Below are 25,749 nucleotides of genomic sequence, written 5' to 3' on the forward strand. Positions count from 1 at the left end.
TTTTTGGCTCAGTCCTCCCATTAGAGTAGAATTAATTGAGTCATGATAAATAACCTGCTCTTTAAGTAGACTGAATCTTATGAGAATTAAACACGTAATGTGTGTGGACTGAATAGTAAATATGAAAATAAATCAGCCGTGACTCCAAGAATTTTTGGTCTGGGGAAATTAGGATAAAAAAATAAGATATTATTTTAATGATTTGTCTTGAAAACACATTTATATGATAACACTATTGACCAATAAGTCAATTATTTGTTTAAAAAAAGTTTCTTATATACTTATATATTTCTAGACTTACTAAAAATTAGAAGATAAACTGCATACTGTAGTTAATCCTAAGGTATCTGTTTGGATAGTAGACAAGATGCTTTCAATATTTAAATATTTCATTGAAGTAGTTTTTTTGTGATTTTAAAACTAGGTTTTATTTTCAATTTTGTATTATGCTCTTATTTTGTGCAATATTGTAAACAATCTCAGAATTTTAAGTGTACTCATTAATTATTTTAAATTAATGTAAGTTCAATATGACTAACCACAAATTTTTATTTTTCAGGTTCAGGTTTTGGTACTCAAGAGTGTTTTGATCAACTTAATTCTAAGACTGATCCATCTGGGAACTGTGGCTCTGATGCTTCAGGGCACACACAGTGTAATCCTAAGTATGTTCTAGGAAATCTATCTGAGAAACTTTATTTATTGCTTTATATTTGAAAATACCATGAGATAATTTACTTTACATGTAAGTGAAATGTCACTTGATCATGAAGTAAGACTATATTTAATCAAATTATAAATGTCTCAAGTACAGAATATCTGTACTTATCTTTCTCACACATCCAAACTATCCCTTGTTCCATCCCACAGAGCATTTAATTTACATATAGTTACATTAATTACCCATTAGTTAGAAGGACTGATCAGTTTTATTTTGCATGCTGTCACTTTAATTTTACAAAGGATGATCATTCTTCATAGTGATCTGATAAAAATGCATGAATTTTTACTATCCAGGAAGTAAAGCAATGTGTTTAAGTACATATACTCCACAAGCAGACATCTTGGTTTCAAATACTAATCCCAATACTTACCTACTTGTGTGACTTTGGACACGTGCCTCACTTTTCTGATATGTAAAATATGTATATCAATTTCACTAACGTCACTGGGCTTGTGCCAGTGTGGAATTTAGACACTCTATGAAAAGCACTTAGAATGGGACTGACACATATGAGGGTTAATTGTTAACTACTATGATTATTATATATACTAGAACTAGAATTATATATACTAGAACTAGAATGCTACTGTTACTATAATATTTTACTTTGTTACTATTTCAAACTTGGTTTGATAGCAAAAAAAATTTCTTGTTTTGCACGAATAGCAAAAAGACTTCCCATATAGCTTTTACTCAGTGGTTTACATTTTGCGCATTTGCTTTATCCTTCTGTTTTTCTAACTCTCCTCTCCTTTCCTCCCTTCAAAACGATTTTCCTAAACCATTTGAATGTAAGTTGGTTACTATGTTTCATTATCCTTAAATAAATCATTGTGTTTTCTTGAGAACAAAGGTTTTTATTTTTTTTAATGGCTCTATTGTAGCTGTCAACCACAGTTCTCAATAAAACTTCATTCATTATCTCAATGAAGTATTTATAGGTCTTTTTTCTTGTTCAGGAGCAAATCCAGAGTCACGAGTTTGTTAAACTTTAATCTAGAACATTCTTTTTGTTTCCATTTCTTTTCCTGTTTTTTTTTTTAAAAAAAAATACTACAGGCCAATTATTTTGTAATATTTTCCTCAAATTGGGTTTGTTTGATATTTTTCATCATTAGATTCATGTCGTAAATTTTGGCAAGCTTGCCACTGAAGTGGTGTTGTACCGTCAAGTGCAATTTTTAAAAGGTACATGCCATTTTCTCTCAAAGTTGGATATTTTAAGTTAAATTATTTGGTAACGTTAATTTTCTTTAGGTCTCTATTGTAAAGTTACACTTTTCCTTTGTGTTTAATGTGTTAATATGGGGAGAGTTAATATTGAGACCATGGACATGTTCTGTTCTTCTTCGAACTTTCACCCACTAGTATTAAGGTTCATTGATGATTTTCTAACTCCATTATTGCCTCCCCCTTTAAGCTAGAAATGTATTGTAGAAAGAAGTATTATTTTTATTTATTTATTTATGTTTGTGTATTTATTTATGTCAGTTCAGACACAGCAATTGTTATTTGACTCAATATTATAGAATATATTACTATCATTTATTTTAACACTTACTTTTTCAAATTGTCTCAATTTGAGCTAGTGAGAGTTTCTTTTAGCTGGCCACAATATTCTTTTCAAAAGTCTGTATGACACTTTAAAAACTTACACATTTTTCCAGCACAAAAAAAGATGTTCTAGGCCCCTGTTATATTTTTCCTACCCTTGTTCTGGATTCAGCTGTTTCTCTAAGTAGCCCAGATTCCTTTTAGTAGAGAAGAGTATTTAGTAAACATCTGAGAACCAGGTGTGCTTATTTCTGCCGTTTTCCATTACCTCTAAGTCTTCTCAGACAACAAAGCTAGAACATACATGTATCACATTTATTTCTATATCCACGTATTATATCTCTGTTTTTAAAACGTGAACTTATAGTGATAATTTTATTTCCAGACACCACAAATATATACAAACTACATCTTACATTCATAAGTTGCTTTTTCCTATGCTCAAGCCCAGAAGCACAAAAGTTTGTTTCATAACTGCTAAAGCATATACTGACTAAAGGAAGCTTTCTAGCTGTTAGGATTATATTTTCTTTTAAATCATTGCTCTTTTTATATTAGCTGCTATAAAGTGCTTCTCTGCTAATTGCAATATTTGGGTCATTTGGATATTGATATCTAGTGCTTTATTTGCACCTATATCACATTTTAACTTTTTTGGCATGCATTGCAATTTTTTGACTTTATATTGGTTAGTATGAGTAATACATAATGGAAACTTTGCATATATTTATAATTTTCTGTATAAGTACTTACAAACATTATATTAGTTTCAGAGGTAGAACATAGTGATCCAACATTTTTTATAGATTACACACCATACAAAGTTATTATAAAATACTGACTATATTCCCTATGCTGTATGTTACATCCCTTTGGCTTATTTATTTTGCCATTGGTAGTTTGTACTTCTTAATCCCTTTCACCCATTTTGTACTTTCCGTACACCTCTCCCTTCTGGTAACCACTAGTTTGTTCTCTGTATCTGTAAGTCTGGTTCTGTTTTGTTATATTTGTTTGTTTGTTTTATTTTTAGATTCCACATATAAGTGAAAACATACAATATTTGTTTTTCTCTGTCTGATTTGTTTCACGAAGCATGAAGCAATATACTATCCAGGTCCATCCATGTTCTTGCAAATGGCAACATTTCATTTTTATTTGTGGCTGAGTGATACTCTATTACATATATAATATACAAATAATATAAATATATCTCACATCTTTATCCATTCATCCAATGCTGGGTTCTTAGGTTGCTTCCATATCTTAGCTATTTTAAATAATACTGCTATGAACATTGGGGAACATATATCTCTTTGAAGTAGTGTTTTCATTTTCTTCAGATGATAAATATCTAGGAGTGGAATTGTTGGATTTTATGGTAGTTCTACTTTAATTTTTTTTTTTTAGGAAAGTCCATACTGGTTTCCATTTGGCTGTACCAATTTACATTCATACCGACAGTTTACTACAGTTTCCCCACATCTGACCAATGCTTGTTTTTTTTTTTGGTCTCTTTGATAATAGCCATTCTGACAGGTGTGAGATGATATCTCATTGCAGTTTTGATTTGCATTTCCCTCATGATTAGTGATGTTTAATGTCTTTTCATGTACCTGTTGGCCATCTGTATGCCTTTGGGAAAATGTCTATTCAGGTCCTATGCCGATATTTTAATTGATTTTGGGAGGCTGTTTTTTTATTGAGTTGTATGAGTTCTTTATATATTTTGGATATTAACCCCTTTGCAAATACCTTCTTCCCATTCAGTAGGTTGCCTTTTTGTTTTTTGTTCTTTGTTTTTTGTTCTTTGTTTTTTTTTTTTTTTTTTTTTTTTTTTTTGGTGGAACGCGGGCCTCTCACTGTTGTGGCCTCTCCCGTTGTGGAGCACAGGGTCCGGATGCGCAGGCTCAGCGGCCACGGCTCACGAACCCAGCTGCTCCGTGGCACGTGGGATCTTCCCGGACCGGGGCACAAACCCGTGTCCCCTGCATCGGCAGGCGGACTCTCAACCACTGCGCCACCAGGGAAGCCCTCTAATATGTAATCTTTTTGTCTGGTTTCTTTTACTTATGTTTTTGAGATTCATCCATTTTGTAGCCTATATCAGTAGTATGTAGCTTCTTATTACTGGGTAATATTATATGGTGTGGATATAAACATTTTAAAACTATGTACCACTTAATGGGCACTTAGAATGTTTCTAGTTTAAGGCCATTAAGAACAATGCTGCTGTGGATGTAAGCTATTATATAGAGAATGGATAAAACAACAAGGTCCTACTGTATAGCACAGAGAACTATATTCAGTATCCTGTGATAAACCATAATAGAAAAGAATATTGAATATATATACGTATAACTGAACCACTTTGCTGTACAGCAGTAATTAACACAACATTGTAAATCAACTATACTTCAATAAAAAAAAAATCAAGAACAATGCTGCTGTGAACATTCTTGTGCAGTATTTTGTTTGTTTGCTTTGTAAAGCCATGTATTTGTTTCTCTTGGGATATAACAAGTGTGAAGGTGCAAGTCTTTATGTAGACACATATTTTAAAATTTCACCTGGATGCACACTTAGAAGTAGAATTGCTGGGTCACATGGCAGGTATATGTTCAACATTTTAAGAAGCTTCCCAAATATTTTCCAGAGTTACTGTACCATTTTACATTTCCAGCAAATATGTATCAGAGTTCTAGCTTCCCTACATCCTTCTCTACATCACCAACATTTGATATTGTCATGACTTTTTGTTTCCTTGTTTATTTGTGTCATTCTAAAAAGGTATCTTACTCTGGCTCTAATTTGCATTTACCTACTGATTTATGAAATTACCACCCTTTCATGTGATTATAAGGCATTTGTATATCTTCTTTGGTAAAATGTCTTGGTAGATCTGTAGCCTACGTTTAAATTGGGTTTTGTTGTCATTATTGAATTGTGAAAATTCTTTTATGTATCAGAATAGAATCTTTATCAGATATATGAATTGTAAATATCTAATTCTATCTTTTCTTAATGACAACTTTTTGAAGATCAAAAGATTTTAATTTTGATGAAGACCAACTTATCCCTTCATTTTTTTTACAGATCTTGCTTTTGGTACAATACCTAAGAAATCTTTGCCTCATTGCATAAAAGTGATAAAAGCAGAAATGTTTGTTTTGTTCCTGATTGTAGAGTGATAGCATTCAATCTTTCTACTTTATCCATGATACTACTAGTAGGTTACACATACAGCTCTATCAATTTGAGGAAGTTTCTGTCTGTTCCTAGCTGGATGAGACAGTTCATCATGGTTCAGTGCTGGATTTTATGAAATGCTTTCTCTGTGTCCTTTGAGAAGCTTCTGTGTTTCCCCCCTTTATTTTATTTTATTATCTTTTAACACCTTTATTGGAGTATAGTTGCTTTACAATGGTGTGTTAGTTTCTGCTTTATAACAAATAGAGACTTGTGAAGTCTCCCTGCACATACATGGAGCCTCACAGCCAGCTAGGGATGTGATGTAAGGAGAGCTGACAGCCAGCCTTTATGGAACCACTCTCTCCAGAATCATGGCTCCAATTTCTAGCTACTCCGTCCCGAATCTCAACTGTGACCTCAGTCTTGGGCTAACAGTGCTGCTGGTTTTACATTCATTCCCTAATACATTTGCTACTTTTACTCAAAATGCTGCTGGGTGAGACTTTTTGCTCTCTGCACCAAATCAAGGATGATCCCTCTGGCACTGAATTTATTGGTTTTAATGTCCAGCCTTGCCCTGGTAAAACGACAGCTGAAAGAGTGTATGGGAGCAGACCCAGGCAAGAGGACCACGGCCTTTCACTATTATTACTGATTTTATGGCAACTTTACATAAATGCTTCTCGATTTGTTGTTTGCTTTTGATCAGTTTCCATAGCCCTGAAATGTTTGTTGTGACAAATTTGCACAGTTTTATACTTATTTGGGGGGAGATAATTTACCTATATCTTCTCTCTCTCCTACCCCCCTCGTTAAGATTTAACTACACAATTTATTTTGTGCCTGATGTATCACAAATCCTAGAACTGACTCATGATAAGCACTCTCATCTAATTAGGAATAGAATGAAACTTCCTCAATCTGATAAAGCTATATGTGTTTTGTACTTCTACAAGTTACATCTAAGATAAATTTCCTTCCATGGGAAGAACTCAGTTTACATTTTCTTTAGTCTGGGGCGTCTATTGATAAATTTTATTAATTATTGTCTGAAAATGCCATATTTCCTTTTGAAAGATATTTTCTCTACCTACAAAATGCGAAGACACTAGATATTTTGTCTCACCTTTGAGTCTGTCATTCAATAATCTGATCTCCATTATTTCTCTTGGAAAGTCAGTCTTAAGTTGTATTACTGTTCTTTTGTTGTTAATGCTTTTTTATTTTCTGGTTACTTTCATGATTTTGTCTGTGATTTATGCACTATCGTTGTGATGTATCTCAGTGGTTCAGCGTTAATATTTATTGCATGTACTGCTTCTTGAGTGTATGCCTCAGTGTCTTGTCAGTTTGGGACCCATGATGTGGAGAGTACATATTATGTTTGAAAAACACAAAAGGAAATCCAATCATACCAGTAATTTTTTAAATTTTACTAATTTTTTAGAATAGAATAAGCTTGGAATCATGTTTAAGAATCAAAAAAGGAATAAAGAATTGTTACCAAAAAAGTGATAAGGCTAAATAGAAAGTAGTTCATAATTACTAAGATGTTGTTACTATTAACAATGCAGGAAAGGCTCTCATATTTTTTGGTGTTGCACAATTAATTGCATACATCTTTTAGCAGCCCTTAATGCTTTATTTAAATCTGTTTGCTTTAGAAATGATATTCTAATATTTCTCTGTATTGAAAACTAATGATTTTTATTTGTTGGTAAATTATAGGGATGTGCGATGTGGAAAATTACTGTGTACATATGACAAAGGAATTATAATTAATATTCCAAATGCCACTGTTTTGTATAGCAACATAGATGGAAACATCTGCGTTGGACTGGAATATGCATATGATGATAAAGACAGCGGAAACATGTGGGTAAAAGATGGAACTGTTTGTGGTCTAAATAAGGTATGTAGTCTTTTATTACCAACTAATTTCCTAATTTCAAATTTTAAATGCATATTTGGTATTTTTCTCATAACTTAAGTGCACATTTAATTTCAAAAAATAAGAAAGTAGAAAGTTTTGAAAATGAGATATTATCACTATGAATATTTCATTGGCTATTTAGTACTTTTTTCATGGAAGTCATATGTATTAACTGTTTTATTAATTATCTCATGTTACACAGGGAGTATTTTTAATGTCATGAATTATATTTTGATATACTTACTTAAAATAGCAGTTAAAGTAACATATGCCCATTTTAGTGATGAAAATAATAAAGGATTCACAGAGTAAAGGAAAAATCAATCAAAGGCATATAAATCTGAGATATAAGTACTCTCCATTTTCATGAACCTTCCATCAACTCTTTTTATTATTTGAAGTATAATTGATTTACAATATTGTGTTAGTTTCAGGTGTACAGCATAGTGATTCAGTATTTTTGCAGATTATATTCCATTATAGGTTATTACAAGATAATGGGTATAATTCCCTGTGCTATACAGTATATCTTTGTTGCCTATCTATTTTATATATACCACTTTGCATCTGTTAATCCCATACCCCTAATTTGTCCCTCCCCACTTTGATCTCCCCTTTGGCAACCATAGGTTTGTTTTCTATATCTGTTTCAGTTTTGCATATATATATTCCTTTGCATTCTTTTTAAGTTTCCACATATAAGTGATATCATATAGTATTTGACTTTCTCTTTGACTTATTTCACTAAGCATAATTTTCTTTAAGCCCACCCACATTACTGCAAATAACAGTATTTCATTCTTTTTTATGGCTGAGTAATATTCCATTATATAAATTTATAAATATATATACATATATATATTTAAAAATCACATTTTTAAATGCAGTAGTCTGTTGATGGGCACTTGAGTTGCTTCTGAGCCTTGGCTATTGTAAATAGTGCTGCTGTGAACATTGGGGAACATGTATCTTTTTGAATTAGTGTCTTTCTTTTTTCCAGATGTATACCCAGGAGTGGGATTGCTGGGTTGTATGGTAATTCTATTTTTACTTTTTTAAGGAACATCCATAGTGTTTTCCATAGTGGTTGTACCAATTTGCATTGCCAGCAAAAGTGTACAAGGGTTCCCTTTTCTCCACATTCTCCCCAATGTTTGTTATTTGTAGACTTTTTGATGAGAGCCATTCAAAGAGGTGTGAGGTGATACCTCATTGTGTTTTTGATTTGCATCTCTCTAATAATTAGCGATGTTGAACATCTTTTCATGAGCCCGTGGGCCATCTTTATATCTTCTATGGAAATATGTCTATTCAGTCTACTGCCCATTTTTTAACTGTTTTGTTTTTGTTTTGATATTGTATTGAATGAGCTGTCTATATATTTTGGATATTAACATCTTGTTAGTTGCATAATTAGCAAATATTTTCTCCGATTCCATAGGTTTCTTTTTGTTTTGTTGATAGTTTCCTTTGCTGTGCAAAAGCTTTTAAGTTTAATTAGATCCCATTTGTTTAGTTTTGATTTTACTTCTTTTGTCTTAGGAAACTGATCCAAGAAAATATTGCTACAATTTATGTCAAAATGTATCCCACCTATGTTCTCTTCTAAGAGTCTTATGGCTACAGGCCTTACATTTAGGTCTTTAAACCATTTTGAGTTTATTTTTGTAAATGTTGTGAGGGATTGTTCTAATCTTATTGTTTTACATGTGGCTGTCCAGTTTTCCCAGCACTACTTGTTGGTGATACTGTTTTATCTCCATTGCATATTCTTTCCTCCTTTTTCTCCTGTTTCTTTTTATAGCATGTGATTTTTTGGTTAAAAACTGGACTTTTGAAAAACAGCCATTTCTCCCACTGTTTGCAGTCTGGCTCCGTGCCAGCGTAGTCCTTTTCTAATTTCTTGGGTGTGCTCTGAGCCTTGGGAGTAGCCTGAGGAGAAAGCTTGTGGTCTCTGAGATCTCTGTGAATATGCATCTTTCCTGGGTCTTTTTGTGGCTTTTCTTATTCCCCACATACATGTATGTTTTTTAATGTCTTGTTTTTCCAAATAGTCTCATGCCAGGGTTGCCTTGGAGTCTTAGATGGTCTATTGTATGTTTCCACCCATTCTCTCTGCTCCAAATGTCTACAAGTCTTAGTTTCCCTGCAGTTTTCCTGGGCAGTGTCCATCTGAGATCTGAATTAGGTGGAACAGAGACCAGTCTTCAGGCAGTTCCCAGACAGGTTACAATATTGAAAATAAGGTGTCCTCTACTCCATTCAGTTCAAGGGAGGGAATTGGAAACTCAGCTGCTGTCTCCTCCAGACCAAGACTATGGCATGCCCAAAAAGTAGTGGGACAAGGTTTGAGCAAAATACTACAAAACTTTCTAACATTTTGATTGTGGCTTTTTGTTTGTTTGTTTGGGCATTTGCTTAGCTGCAGCAGACCTCTGACGGCTTCCAGAGCTCCTATGGGTTGCTTTAGCCAGTCCTTCTCCCCCTCCCCCCCTCCTTCCCCTCCTCCTCCTTCTTCATCTTCTTCTTCTAGGATCTCTAAAGGAGAACAAGACTTGGGACTTCCTAGTGCACCATTTTGCTGATGTTGCCCTCCAGATTATTTTTTCAGGATTTGGTAAAACCTGCTTTTAATTCTGTCACTGGTGTACGGTGCATATAATCACTTAAATACTACATCCTTAGCCATTGATGACCATGGGAGGAATGCTGGCTTCAGGTTTTGGTTACTTTTGTGGAATCACATTGTTTCACATTTTCTGTGCCTAAAAATAATTTTTATTTTATCTCAAGTGCATAGTATTATTTGATATTACAAGTAAAAAGAAGTCTCAAAAAATAATATTTCTAAACTTTTGAGCTTTATGCTTAGCTTTCTTATTCCATTACTTGTACCACAACCAAGAAAGTTAGACATACCAGAGACCTTGGTGTCATTGCTCCATCTCTCTTTTCATCCTTTATATACAATCTATCACTAAACTTAGGTGGATCAAACTATTTAACTCTGTCTCAAACACAACCACTGTTTTTCATCAACACTACTACCACTCAATTTCACTCTATGGTTGTCATTTTTCTGGACTACTGTAATGTTATTCTAGTTTGTCTTTCTATATTTTCTCTTGCCTTTTACATTCTCTTTTTCAAAACCTCCTTTTATCAGCTTTCCATCTTCCAATTAAATCTCTAAACACCGCCAATTGCTTATAGGTTATAGACCAATTTTCTGATTAAGACTATAAGACACAGACAAACCCTCCATAATAACCTCTGTCACATCATGTATAGATTTTTTGTTGTGTGTGTGTTTCTGTATCTTTTACTGCAATATGAGCAACATGAGTTTTGTTGTTGTTCACTGCTGTGTTCTCAGGGCCAGGCACATCGTAAGACTCAAATATTTAGTTAATTAATGTTTGAATGGCTGTTCTTTGTGTAACAACTGAACTTCCCTAAATATTTCTTAACAGTTTCATAATAGATATGATGTAGGGTCATTCTGAATACTTATTCTTTTTCTATAAGTACTTTGTCTTTCATTTCTATGCTTGATTAAGTCATGTTCAACATCAGAGCTCAATAAAAAAGTTTCACTGTCCTCATATATTAGACAAATTCTGTGTTTTTATTATTTCATAAAACTATTTTATTATAGTATTTATTACACATTTACCTTTACTGTTACTTATTTCATGTCTGTACTTCCTATCCCAGTATAAGCAGGGAAGATGTTTTTATTGTTTTATTTATTTTCAGATAATCAGTCCCATCTAGTGCTGAAAACATAATAGCACTATGAATTAATCACTTATTGTTAGTATATTAATATTTATTATTAAATGAATACCTCTTATGTCAGTATAATAAGGAATCCTTTTAATTAGATGCCAAATACAGATGTTGGTACAGTTAACTTACTTTGGGATATCTCCTTTTTAGGTTTGCAAAAATAAGAAATGTGTAGATTCTTCATTCTTGAATTACGACTGTACTCCAGAAAAATGCCACAATCAAGGTGTAAGTATCAGCACTATAAGACAAGAATAGAAATCATTGAGGCTGATATTTGGAAAGCAAATGCACAGCTAAACACACACACACACACACACACACACACACACACACACACACACACAGTCATATTCATAAACCATGTAAGAAAATCAGCCTTATCTGACCTAGCTATTATTTCAAAATTTTAAGTGAACACAAATAATTTTAGCTATTTATGATATTTCTCCTGTTTCAGCTATGTAATAATAAAAGGCACTGTCACTGTAACCCTACATATTTACCTCCAAATTGCCTAGCTTCACTAGAGTCATGGGAAGGTGGGAGTATTGACAGTGGCAACTTTCCACCCTCAGTACCAGGCCTACCTGGTAAGTATTGATTGATACTGATTTCAATTGAAATTATAATTAAAATAACATTTTAATGTATTAAATTTAATAAAATAAGTATTTTGTCTACCAATTTATATTTAGATTATGTTTGGACATAAAATAATACACCATATATGGCTATTTAATTTATGTTTTCCTTCCAGAGACTAATGTGTTATAACATATTAAATATATGTTATAAATAAGGTATGTCAGTGAAGGCCCAGGCACGAAAATAGAAATCACTTTAGCCTTTCATACAGAAGGAATTCAATACAAGGCATGGGGTAACACACAACGGCAGAGATAAAAGCCAATCAGAGAACAGTGAGGCAACCAGAGATTAGCAACACAGGAATCCACTACCACTTCTTAGGGCTAAAGGCACAATAAATGGAGATGTTATTACTAGAACCAGAATCTAAGCCATCTCGCATGACATGTAACTGTGGTCAGGGCTATACACTAGGGTCTAGAACACAGGTTAGAGGTACTCTCCAGCATGAGGTGAAGGTGTAGAGGATACAGGGACACAATTGCAGATGCTGGAGACAGAGAGGGTTAAATAACATGGCAATTTCTGTCTTCTTGCCCTCCAAATTTTATCCAGTGGATCCCATTAGCCAAATCTAACTAGAAGACCAAAGGTTAAGGAGCTTAGGAAATATAATTTTCGACACATTTTGGTTCAAAGTAGAGATGTATTTTAGAGCAAGCTGGCAGATCCAGTGTTGCTTAGGACTAGATTTCTTTTATATAAAAACCTATGTTTAGGGCTTCCCTGGTGGCACAGTGGTTGAGAGTCCGCCTGCCGATGCAGGGGACACGGGTTCGTGCCCTGGTCCGGGAAGATCCCACATGCTGCAGAGCGGCTGGGCCCGTAAGCCATGGCCGCTGAACCTGCGTGTCTGGAGCCTGTGCTCCGCAACAGGAGAAGCCACAACAGTGAGAGGCCCGCATACCGCAAAAAAAAAACAAAAAAAAAAAACCAAAAAAAAAACCCCTATATTTACAGAAAATCAAAGCAAGCAGATTTTGAGCCAGACTTAGTTCGTAACATTTCCACATTCATTCCAGCATTTGAAATATAGTATTTAAGACCATGCAGTAATAGATTAAGTAAAAAACATTATAACATACTTATGTATCACCAAGCTATTTCTATGTTAGTGGGAACGGTCAGCTTATCTTCAAATTAACAGCAATTAACTGCTTCTATCCATGCACATGCATGCTGTTTCCCCAGTGAGAAGAAGACTGTTTCCTAGAATCCAGGTTGGTTTTAGTGACGTGATTGAGCAGTAAAATATACAGAAGTGAGATTCTGAGACTTCCATGGTTTTGCTGCAGATTCTGATTGGGTTTTTTAGAATACTAATGCTTCGAACTCTCATTATTGGAACACTCATTCTGTTGAAAATTATCTGCTGTATATGAAATTTGACTACATTGAGACATAAAAATAAAAATATAACCATGCAACTAAGCCCTCCCCAAATTCATGACACACAAAATTAAAAGATTAAGTTACCAAATTTAGGGATACTTTCTTGCACAATCTCTCTCTCTCTCTCTCTCTCTCTCTCTCTCTCTCCCTACACACACACACACACACACACACACAATTTGGTACCAGATGGTGCATTTATATTTATATAACAAGAATCTAAAACATGTGCCATTAGCTTTGGAATTGGGTGGTGCATGGAAGGTAGAACAGGAAACTGTTGATGACTACTGATATATGTTGACATTGTCTCAAGAAGACTGTTGGTGAGCAATTCAAAGACAGCTTAAAAACATGTTATTAGAAGTTGGAGAAATGAGGACATTTATTATGAAGTAGTGAATTGTGTGGCATCCTTGCTGCCTGTGGTAATGTGGAAAGTAGAATTCATGGTTCTGGTCAGCAAGATTTCCAAGTTGGGTGACTTAAGTTACCTATGATAAAATATAAGATGATAGTAATTATTAATAAAGGAACAGTTCAGTTTTCAAGTAAAATGTCTATTTTACTTGAAAAGAGCTAGAATTTATTTGGTTTGAAAATAAAATTAATTTTTATTCCTGAATTCTTCCAGCAAAACATTCTTAAAGTGAGAAATGGCTAACAGCTAAATTTGAGATACTGAGCAATAAAATTTGATCTCAGATAAAAATTGTCAAGCGTATGTAAACCCCTCTGTTAAGACCTCAGGAAAACTTAAAGTGATGCCTCTTAGACACCTTCATCTATCAATATACAAAAAGCCTTCTAAGTATTGTACTGGACTGCCTCTTAAAAACTCTTAAACAGTAAGGCTACTATGAATGTTAAATAGGTTATTTTATAGCAGCCTCACCAGAGTCCAATATAGACAGATTTATGTTAAAAAGATTTGTGGGTGTGGTTTCATTTAATGGGGTGTATTTTTTATTTAATACACAAGAAATCCATACATTTTTAAGGAATTACCTCAGTCAGACTGAAAACGGTCAAGATAATACATATGTTCTTCAAGTCCTAATCAATTACGGGTAAAAGTAGACTGATAAAGCTACTCTAATGTAAAAAGTGTTATAAGGGCTACTCCTTATGGAAAAGGAATTATAAATCATAGGGTATAACCAAGAAATCAGAAGCCCAAACTTCATGATGTGTGCATTTGTGATTTTTGAAAATCACCACCAACAAAAATAACAGCAACAAGAAATACAGATGTATTTGGTTTCACAGGTTAATTCTGGCAAGTTTTTGCAAGGAAGAAATACCATTTTAAAAAGTAGCAGTGAAGTGACTCCTGTCACCTCGCTGTATGAGGAAAACATATCCCTGATGCCAAATCCAGAAAGAAAGTTAACAAAGAAAAAATTACAGAACAATATACTTCATAAACATAAATGTAAGCATTCATTTGAAAGTCAATCAGTGCAATTCACCAAATTAAGAATATTTTAAGTGTATATCATTTTCTCTTTTGATGCATAAAAGTCATTTGACAAAATTCAACACGTATTTATGAATTTTTTAAAGGCAACAAACTACCAACAGAAGCAAACTTCATCAATACGATAAAAAGCATCAACAAAAAAATTTTAGCCAATATATCTTATGATAAAATACATTGTTTTTTCCAAAATTTGAGAGCAAGGCAATGAAGTCTGCTCTCACCATGTCAATATTTTACCCTAAGTCATAGCCAGTGCAATAAGTAAAGAACAAAAAAATCAGGAGCATGAAGATTAGAAAGGATGAAATTAGACTGAACATGATATGATTAATTACATCAAAAATCCTAAGGACTCTACAAAAATACTTCTAGAAGTAATAAAAACCTTTCGAAAGGTCAAAGGAAATGTTTAAAAGTGGATAGTATTGCTATATACTAGCAGCAGTAAATGAAAACCAACTTAAAATCAGTACCACCTACAATACTATCAAAATATAAAATATTAGGAATAAGTTTAACAAAAGATGTGCAAGACTGAAACTAAAACAAAAATGCAGATAGATGCTAAACATACAAGTAAATGGAGAAATATGCCATGCTCACCTATTGGAAAGTTTATTATTGCCAAGATGTCAATTCTCAACAAATTAAATCTATAGATAAAAATAACCAATCATAAAAGCATGCAACATTTTAGGTGTCAACAATTTGATTCTAAAATACACACAAAAGTGCTTAGAATAGCGAAAGAGCTCTGAAAAAGTACAACAAAGAAGGACAACTTAGTCTATTTGCCTTATATTAAATTTAGAATAATATAGATTTAGTATATAGTTACAGTAATCAAGAAAAGTACAAAGATAGTTCAACGGGAAAGGAAAGTGAGTTCAAAACATTGTATTCTAACAACTGGATATCCACATAAGGCCAAATGAATCTCAAAATTACAACTTACTTCACAATTCATGTGTGATAGACGATAAATCTAAATGTAGAAGCTAAAACTATTCTTGAAAGAAACACAGGAAATGTCTACATGACCTTGAGCTAAGCAATTAATTTCTTAGATGAAACATGAAAATAAATACCAATGCAATAAAAGAAAAGAATTTGGACTTCATTGAAATGCTATGACATATGCAATATTTCTTACAAAAAAAAATTGAGTATTGAGGGAAAATTCAGTTCTTCCTGGGATCACACTATAATCCCTTTCGTCTGTATTATGAGACAGATCTGAAAAGAGACTACATGGAATAGAAGGTTCTTAATAAACAAGCAAGGAATATAGGACTATTATGTAAGAGAAGAGTCTAACTTTGAGCACTTATGATGTCAACTTATCCACTTCATATAAAATATGTTAATTATAAAATTATTAAATGTTTAAACATTTTATTCTAATAGTCATATTAAAATGCAGAAATGGTTTTGCTATATTCCTGGTAATTGCTTTCAAATCACTGGTGTTTTCTCTCCTAGACAGGCGCTATATTGAGAATGTTTACTATTCCACGCCTGTGAGATGGCCATTTTTCTTACTCATTCCTTTTTTCATTATTCTCTGTGTACTGATTGCTACACTGGTAAAAGTTTATTTCCAAAATGAAAATTGGAGAACTGAGGACTATACAAGCGATGAGTATATTAATTTCATATTTAAGATTCATTACTTTTGTAATTAGTTGGCCTACATAGTAACTTATCAATAAATAACATTATGGTGATATAACTAGTAATAATTCCGATTATATATTTATCTTTATATGGAAATTTAATATGTAATATATTAATGATCAATATAATGAATAATAAATTTCTTTAATCTTAAAATAACTTGGACTGTGTTAAGGGTAAATTTAAGTAGAAATGATTTCTAGTTAGTGTTTATCTACCTCCTTTTACTATTTGATCTTAATTATTAAATATGTATTAAATATTATTACTTTACTTTTTAATATTTACATATTTCAAAGAATTTTGCATACACTATTCTATTAAAACATAGCATGGAAATTTAGGAGAGTAGTTAAGCTTTAAGGCACTTAAATAAATTGAGAGGCAGGCAGAGTTGGAAAAGGTTAGAAATTAATATATAATAGTAAAACTGAAAAATCTAGATATAGCCATGGCTAATCTACAGAAAAAACTTTTTTAAATTAAATAACCTTATAAATATCTGAAAATATGCTTCAAGAATAAAATAAATATTAAAATTGGTTTATTTCCTTTCATGGAAATCGCTATAAAATAATTTCTGCCTTTGAGTTTTACATCTATGACCTCCATCTTAATTAAAATGAAATGAATTTTATTCAAATATTTAAAGAATTTTATTGAAGTATTTGAAGTTGATAAGATAATACTAATTAAAAGAGAATATATTTCACAGAAATATTTTGAAAAGTTTATGTAAAATTGCTGAAGTAATATGTAACACATAAAATAGTCACATAATTCAGATAATATATAAACATATTAAAGGAATTTTCTTATATTAGATGACTTTATTGTGGAAAAACTGGGCAGAATATGAATGGTAAAAAAAAGTGTAAAACTATTTAGCTAATAATGTCATGGATATAAATATGATCTGAGTTCATTTCCAGATAAACTTATATTACTTTGCTTTTTCCCATATTAGTCTTTCTTACCAGTTAAGAGGTGCTCTCGGTGGTAAGATATTCTTAAGTAGTGACTGCTCCCAGATCTCAGATAGGGATTCAAAACTATTTCAATACTGATAAATGGTACAGAGTTTTGCAGAACCATCTTTGAGGAAAATACAATTTTAAATGATTATTTTTATTTTTAAATACATAGGCAAGTGGAAAGTGAGAGTGAGACCAAAGACTAGCCTGGAAAACAAAGAATCCATGGTATCACAGTAAGTATCAACTATTTTAGGATGAGAGGAAGAAACAGACAAACAGAAAATTCAATGTATTAGATAGATAGAAATAATATAAATGTATATTAAGTGAAGATGGTAATATAGCTGCATATAATAAAAATCAAATTGAGGCTATATCATAGACATGGTAAATCTGTCACCTAAAATATGTCTTAGAGTGCTATCTTTTCTCTTTTTTTCTAATAATGCTTAATTCTTTAGCATTTGTGTATTCAAAATGTTGGTTACAAATAAATTATTGATACATGATAGAACTCTACTTCAAAATAAGTGTACCCTCATGCCATTTGTTGAATTAATCATCATTTTTAACTTGATTGATCATACAGGTGACTTTTCCCCCTTTATTTATTCTACCAGAGTAATTATCTCTGATGGACAGGAAAAATGGAAAAGAAAACGTACATGCCTTGCCTAATTACCTGGGATTCAAAACCTGTGCATTATGTCTTTCATCTGTCAAGAAAAGATAAAAGTTTTCATATATAACGTAATACCACAAATAACTTATTTGCAAGGAATGCATGTTTATGAGTTTTTGTATTACATATTTCTTATTTTTAAAGTTACCTCATATTAATTCTGTTAGTAAGCATTAACTCTGTTAATGAGTAGGCATGAGGTAAGGAAAGTGTATAATACATGCAATACCATGATTAAAGGCCACTGTTATATTTTAAGCCGCAATGGTGTGTGGTTGTGTTATAGTCTCATGGTCCATAACCAATCAAAAGACAACAATAAAAATTAAAAAAAAAAGATTTAGAAAAAAATTTCAACTATACGCTGCTTATAAAAGACAATTTCAGGGCTTCCCTGGAGGCGCAGTGGTTGAGAGTCCACCTGCCGATGCAGGGGACACGGGTTCGTGCCCCGGTCCGGGAAGATCCCACATGCCGCGGAGCGGCTGGGCCCGTGAGCCATGGCCGCTGAGCCTGCGCGTCCGGAGCCTGTGCTCCGCAACGGGAGAGGCCACAACAGTGAGAGGCCTGCATACCACACACACAAAAAAAAGACAATTTCAGTTATATAAAGGTTCAAAGTAAAAGACAGATATACCATGGAACTTTAAACTAAAGAAAGCTTGGTAGACTTTAACACAAAAAGCATTAGTAGATATAAAGAAGAACATATCATAGTGCAAAAGGTAAATCTAAGAAGAAGCTACAATAATATAAATGTGTGAGTCAGGGTTCTCCAGAGAAACAGAAGCAATAGGAGTTATATAGATAGATGGGGGGTGGGAGGGATGAGGAAATTTATTAAAGGAGTTGGCTCACATGGTTCTGGAGGCAAAGAAGTCCCAAGATCTGCCATCTGCAAGCTGGAGAGCCGGGAAACGACTGGTAGCGTCATTCAGTGTGAGTCTGAAGGCCTGAGAAATGCAGGGCCAATGATGTAAGTCCCAATCTGAGTCCAAAACCCTGAGGACCAGGAGTGCCAGTGGGTGTCCCAGGATAGGAGAAAGCAAATTGACCTTCCTCTACATTTTTGTTCTGCTCAAGCCCTCAAAAGATTGAATGATGCCCACTCCAATTGGTAAGGGTAGTCTCTCCTTCACTCAGTCTAATGATTCAAATACTAATCTCTTCCCAAGACACACAGACACACCCAGAAATCATGTTTTATCAGACATTTGGACATCCCTAAGTTGACACATGAAATTAACCATGACAAGTCTCCCCCTTGTCAACTTCGCACCCATATGCATCTCCTTAAGCCATACTTAATCTCCAAATAAAGGTCATAACTCTGCCTAAAGTGATATAACTGTCCTGCATACAACCAAAGGTGCCCTAATTCCTTTCCAGAAGAGGAAGATAAAGCCCCTGCGTGATGTTTACTCTCCTCCTGATATTTTATAACTTAAATACTACGATGTAAAATTTAAAATATTTATACAAAGTCGATACATGATAAAGGAATGAGAGGAAAGAAAGCAAAGATATTTGCTCAATATGTTTATATACAGACAAATGTATTCATAACAAAATAAGAAGAATATAATTGTGAAAATACAGTGTGCATTTCTGTAACTAGTCACATGGTTGTAGCTGGTATTTATAACTACCTTCTTCTATTCTCCACTCTGCATTCCCTTTGACTTCATCAAGCACCTGAGCTGCTTTGCTGACCCAAACCTTCATTTCTGAAAGGTCTGCACCATTAGTAATCCTTTCTGGATGGAGTTGTAGTTCTTCATTGACCTTAATTACAGAGCATGGTAATATGAGGAGACATTCCACAGGATTGCCTGTATTTCATACGTACTCTTCCTTACCTCTGTTGTTGAGTAGTCCAGTTCCCTTTGGTAGTCAAGATCACTAACCACAGCCAATACCTTACCTCCCTTGTTTTCCTATTGATTCAGAGGTATGAGGAACCGAAGTAACCATGCAGCAGTCTTAATTCCAATTAAAGATATCACTGTTGTGTTCCCTGGCGAAAGCATTCTTCCCTCTGGGACTAAGACCTGTAGGCCAACAGAACTTAAAGTTGGGAAACAGGAAGCAAAAATTTTGCTAGTGGGTCACTTGGGGTAATAGTGAGTGGTGCCACTCCTCTTTCCACCCTTCAATTCCTGGACCCATGAATCCTGGTTACTGGAGAAACAGCATCATATATTGGACAGTCTTCTGGAGAACATTGCCCCAGCCCTGAAAAACACTGCCACCTAGCCAGCACTGTAATAGAGTGCTCAAAAGGCCATGCCACCATTCTATCAAGCCAGCAGCTTCAGGATGGTGGGGAACGAGTGAATTCCATGAGCCCAGGGCCACTGCTGCAATTCTTTTGCTGTGAATTTAGTTCCTTGATCAGAAGCAATGCTGCACAGAATACTGTGACAGTGGGTAAGTCATTCTGTCAATCAATGGATGGCAGTTTTGGCAGAAGCATTACATATAGGGAAGGTAAACCTGAACCCAGAGTGTCTATTCCAATAAGGAAAAAATACTGTCCCTTCCTTGATGGTAATCAGCCCACCACCAGGTAGGTGGCTGACCATCCTGAGAACGGTGCTGTATCCTGGGCTCCGTGTTGGCCTCTGCTGCTGGAAGATTAGGCACTCAGCAGTGGTGCTGCCAGGTTGCTAAGCCCATCCTGCCACCACGATCACTTTATTCACTAGCCCATTTGACGATAAAGGCATGGCTAGGAAATAGGCTGACTAGTATCCACAAAATGGGTCATCGTTTCCACCTGATTATTAAAATTGTCCTCTGTTGAGATCACCCTTAGTGAACATTCACATGGGACACAAACGTCTTCATGTTTCTTGCCCATTCAGAGAGGTCTAGCCACATACTTCCTCCCCAAATAATTTTGTCATCAGTTTTCCATTTATGTTCCTTCCAAGTCCCTGATCACCCAGCCAAACCACTGGCTACAGCCCAGAATTGGTATATAATCACACGTCTGGCTATTTCTCCTCCCAAGCAAATTGCACAACCAGGTACACTGCCTGAAGTTCTGCCCTTTTAATAGGATTTCCTTTCACCACTATCCTTCAAGGATGTCCAAGAGAGGGGCTGTAGTGCTACTGCTCTCCACTTCCAAGTGATGCCTGCACACCAGGCAGAATCATCTGTCAACTGATTATAGGGAACTCCTTATGAGCCCATAAATGCAAGCTGAGAGAAGGCACTGTGGTGGTAGTTGGGACTATAGGCATTTATTCCACTTCTTCTTGTAACTTACCTGTGCCTCAGGGCCTGCTTGGGCCTGATCACAGTTACCATTTCCATTTGATGATGGAATGTTTCTGTGCAGCCCGATTTTATGACTTGGTGGTCAGAAAACATAGTTTATGATCAACAGCTGAGGCCGCAGTATAATTTGGTGGCTTATGGTCAAGTGTTCAGTCTCTACTAAGGCTCTACCAGTAGCTGACCAAAAGTTGTTTTTGAAAAGGAAAATAGTTCTCTTTAGATTATGTCAGGGCCTTTCTCTATAGTCCTAATGGCCTGCACCACGATACACATATGGGGCCTGCCAAAGGCTCCAAACAGCACCCCTATCTGCCACTTCCCACTTCAAGTACCATTGGATCTGCTGGCTTATGTGGCCCAAGTGGAAGAGCAGCTTGCACTGCAGCCTGGACCTGTTGCAGAGCCTTCTCCTGCTCTGGGCCCCATACAAAACTAGCAGCTTTATGGGTCACTTGGCAAATGGGTTGAAGAAACACACTCAAATGCGGAATATGCTGTCTCCAAAATTCAAAGAAGCCCATTAGGCATTGCACCTCTTTCTTGGCTATAGGACTGTCCAGAATCAAAAATTTACCTTTCACCTTAGAAAAGAGTATCTCAACAAGCCCCACACCACCGATCTCCTAGAAATTTCACTAGAAATCGAGATAGATGGCCCCAAAATTTTAGTCAGATTTATTTCCCACCTTCTGACAGCAAATGTCTTAATGATAAGTCTAGAGTAGTTGCTACTTCTCACTCACTAGGTGCAATCAGCATCATGTTATCAATGTAATGGACCAGTATGATATCTTGTGAAAGGGAAAGGTGATGAAGATCTATATTATGACATAGGGCTAGAGAGTTGATAGACCCCGGTAGGTAGGACAGTGAAGGTGTATTGCTGACTTTGCCTGCTGACAAAAATTGCTGCATACCAGGGACCAGAGGACGTGCTAATCTGCTCAAGCGATGAAACCACAACTGGTATGGCAGATGCAATTGGAGTCAGCCCCTGGTTAAGCTTAATGTAATCCATGCTTATTCTCCAAAATCCATCTGTCTTCTCTGCAGGCTAAATAGGAGAGTTGAATGAGTATGTGGTGGGAACCACCACCTGTACATCTTTCAAGTCCTTGATGGTGACAGTAACCTCTGAATCTCTTTCTCTAAATTAAATCAGAGGAGGTTGGACATTTACAATTTGCTCATCATGGCTATTTTTGGTCTATGTTTTGGCCAACCAACCGAACTGTTAGAGCACTTTTAACTCCTAAGCTGCAGCATTAAATGCAGAATCTCTTCTTAGTGAGCCTATGTCAATACATTTGGCTTGATGCAAGTTTATGTTCCTTCCACTGTTATCCCACACCCTTAATATCCCTTCCCACAGAGCTTCTCTCGATGTCTGCTTATATAAATCAGAGAACTCAATTAGTTCTTTTGGAGTGTAGTTCACCTCACCTTCAGGAATCTGCTTAGACTGAGTCTAGTTATAGGTCTAGAAGCAAAGATGGATGGTGGGGGTCAGTCCTGAGGAAAATCAGCAGTGTCTTGAGTCCAAGACCATTTCCTCAAGGTTAATTCCCTCAAATTGAGGTGGAAAGGCTGAAACCACTGTGGGTGGAGACAGCACTGTGGGTGAGAAGGTCAATTCCACTGGAGTTGGGGAGAATACTTTTGCTGAGGCTGGGAGGCCTCTTCCACAATGAGGACTCATCAGGATTTAGGGGCTCAGTGTCCCTGGCTTCAACAGCATATTCCAACACATCTCCATCCCACCTTATAGGGTCTCATTCTTTCCCAATGAATGCCCTCACTTTGACAACAGACACCCTGTGAGGCCAGGAGGTCAACTTGCATTATAAATCAGCCAGGACGAAGTTCTCCATTTAATTTTCAGCAATTTCAGCCCTGGGGCTATAGGAGATAAGTCCTTTCTTCAGGGCACACCTGGAAGCCTTTAGGTCATTTACGCAACACCTGACCTGGGAATTCAGGTCTCTGAACTTATCTTTTCCTTTCCCTATGTTGTCCAGCAACATTAGGAGAAATCAACCAATGTCATTATATTCCTTCATTTTCCAAAAATGTTCAAAAATATCATATAGAGTCACGTGGCTCCTTTCTTCCTATAAGTGGTTGATTAGAAGTATCCAAAGCAGATATTTTGCATATCTCTGTAAACAGCAACTTTTTTCTTTTAGTCTTTATTGAATTTCTTACAATATTGCTTCTGTTTTGGAGTTTTGGCCACGAGGCATGTGGGATCTTAGCTCCCTGACCAGGGACTGAATGCACACCCCTTCATTGGAAGACAAAGTCTTAACCACTGGACCACCAGGGAAGTTCCTGAGTCAACAGCATCTTAAAACTTAATCAGATTACAAAGCCAGTTCCAGGAATCCCAAAACCAATTCAGAAAACTCATCCTTTAAGTCCCCAAATCTGTATCAGTCAGGGTTCTCCAGAGAAACAGAACAGGAGATTATTTATATATATGGGGGGGGGGAGAGAGAGAGAGAGAGACATGAGATTATAGAAATTGGCTCATGTGGTTATGGAGGCCAAGAAATCCCATGATCTGCCATCTACAAACTGGAGAACCAGGAAAGCTGATGATGAATTCCGCCCAAGTCTGAAAGTCTAGAATGGGAATGGGGGTAGTGACAGTATAAGTCCCAGTCTGAAAAGCAGGAGTGCCAATGTCTGAAAGCAGGAGAAAATAGAAGTCTCAAATCAAGCACAGAGCAAATTCACTCTTCCTCTGTCCTTTTATTCTGTTCAGGAGCTCAATGGATTAGATGCTGCCCACCAGCATCTTTGAGAGTGGTCTTTACTCAGTCTTCTGACTCAGATGCTAACCTCTTCCAGAGACTCCCTCACAGAAACGTTCAGAAATGATGTTTTAATCAGCTATCTGGGCATCCCTTAGCCCAGTTAAGGTGACACATAAAATTAAAAGTCACAAAAATTATAATATTTTATAAATCTTAGTATAACTTCAGTACACAAAAGGAAATTATCAGAAAAAAATTAGAAAAATCAACAAATATGTGAGGGATTTGAAAAATATGATGAAAACACATGACCTACCTCATATAGAGAACAGTATACCCAACCTCTGCATTTTAAATATACATTTTTATGTATACATTTTAAATATGTATAAAAGTTTTAATGATATATACCACATGCTTAGGTATAAAATAACTCTTAACCAATTTCTCATGACTGAAATATTTCAGATTATGTTCTCTAACGAAAGTTAATTTAAGACAAATATATTATAAATATATAAAAATCCCCAAATATTTGATGTAATACTTTTCTAATTAATCCATGGATCAAAGAGGAAAATTCAATGAAAATTAAAATATTCTTTGGTACATACTATAAAAATACTAAAGTAAAATCCATGACATAGGTAGGTCTTGCTTAGCGGGAATCTAAGCCATCTGAAAACTGCTGACACAAATAATCAATAATGAATCTATAATAAGGAATAGAGGGGGAAAGGGGTGGGGTGGGAGGAATTGGGAGACTGGGACTGACACACATACATTGATACTATGTATAAAATAGACAACTGATGGGAACATACTGTATAGTACAGGGAATTCTACCTAATGCACTGTGGTAATCTAAATGGGAGGGAAGTCCAAAAGGGAGGGGATATCTGTATGTGTATGGCTGATTCATTTTGTTGTGCGGTGGAGGCTAACACAACATTGTAAAGCAACCATACTCCAGTAAAAATTAATAATTAAAAAAAAGGAATCTGAATACACTAAAGTGGGTACACAGCTTTCAAAGAGGAGAAGCAGTAACAAGAGAAACACTGGATTCAACTCCTAGCTGAGTAAATGCCACTGGGACAAGTCACAGGCTAGCTGAAGTTTAGAAGCTCTGCAAGGAAGGAGGAAGGTTAAGACTTCTGGGGGTGGGGAGGAGATTCAGGTCAACCTAAAGAGCAGAAAGGAAAAGGGATGCTCTCTACCCTGGGGTCATGAGGCACAACTGGCAGGCCCTCAGGGCTTTATGGGGTGAGGGTCTTTGGCTGCTTTTACCTAATTCAGAGCCTTTTCTGGATTCAAGTTAGAGTAGATAGGTTGGAAGTTGGAACTGAAAATACAGAGAAAACACCAGACATAATTCAGGTGATTCAGGGGCAGATGATTTATTATTTCATAATTTAACCCTCAGCAGTGACAACAGAGGCGAGCGAGAAATATGTTTTTTCCTTCTTGGTTTAGGCCAGTTTCTGGTGATTTATTTGGTACCATCCTCTCTTCAGGCCAAGATTGTTAGAGACTGTTACTGTGAGGGAAAACAAGACAAAGCACACCACAAAATACCAGTTATTTATTATTTTTTTTGGAGCCCACATATTTCTAACACAAGAATTTATTTAAAAGGCATGGA

The 25,749-nt window shown here is 35.3% G+C and overlaps 2 protein-coding genes across 9 annotated transcripts in view; one reads left to right on the top strand and one right to left on the bottom strand.

Annotated features, from left to right (window-relative positions):
• Window positions 1-17,578, top strand: part of ADAM2 (ADAM metallopeptidase domain 2) — a 79,185-nt gene extending 61,607 nt beyond the window's left edge. For 2 of the 3 annotated variants that reach the window (XM_060001527.1, XM_060001528.1), the window contains 6 exons: window positions 560-665; window positions 7,199-7,382; window positions 11,346-11,423; window positions 11,656-11,788; window positions 16,204-16,363; window positions 17,545-17,578. In XM_060001527.1, the coding sequence (XP_059857510.1) occupies window positions 560-665; window positions 7,199-7,382; window positions 11,346-11,423; window positions 11,656-11,788; window positions 16,204-16,363; window positions 17,545-17,578 (695 nt within the window). Of the gene's footprint in view, window positions 1-559; window positions 666-7,198; window positions 7,383-8,597; window positions 8,605-11,345; window positions 11,424-11,655; window positions 11,789-16,203; window positions 16,364-17,544 lie in introns of all 3 variants that reach the window. The other variant, XM_060001529.1, reaches the window with a different exon arrangement.
• The window catches only part of LOC132417749 (disintegrin and metalloproteinase domain-containing protein 5-like), a 143,994-nt gene continuing 129,639 nt past the window's right edge, over window positions 11,395-25,749 (bottom strand). For 4 of the 6 annotated variants that reach the window (XM_060001520.2, XM_060001524.2, XM_060001523.2 and 1 more), the window contains one exon: window positions 25,489-25,644. In XM_060001520.2, coding sequence (XP_059857503.1) covers window positions 25,632-25,644 — 13 coding nt within the window. In that variant the 3' untranslated portion in view covers window positions 25,489-25,631. Of the gene's footprint in view, window positions 11,437-25,487; window positions 25,645-25,749 lie in introns of those variants that run through there. The other 2 variants (XM_060001526.1, XM_060001525.1) reach the window with 2 other exon arrangements.

The sequence above is a fragment of the Delphinus delphis genome, chromosome 21, assembly GCF_949987515.2.
Source record: "Delphinus delphis chromosome 21, mDelDel1.2, whole genome shotgun sequence".
Lineage (NCBI taxonomy): Eukaryota > Metazoa > Chordata > Mammalia > Artiodactyla > Delphinidae > Delphinus > Delphinus delphis.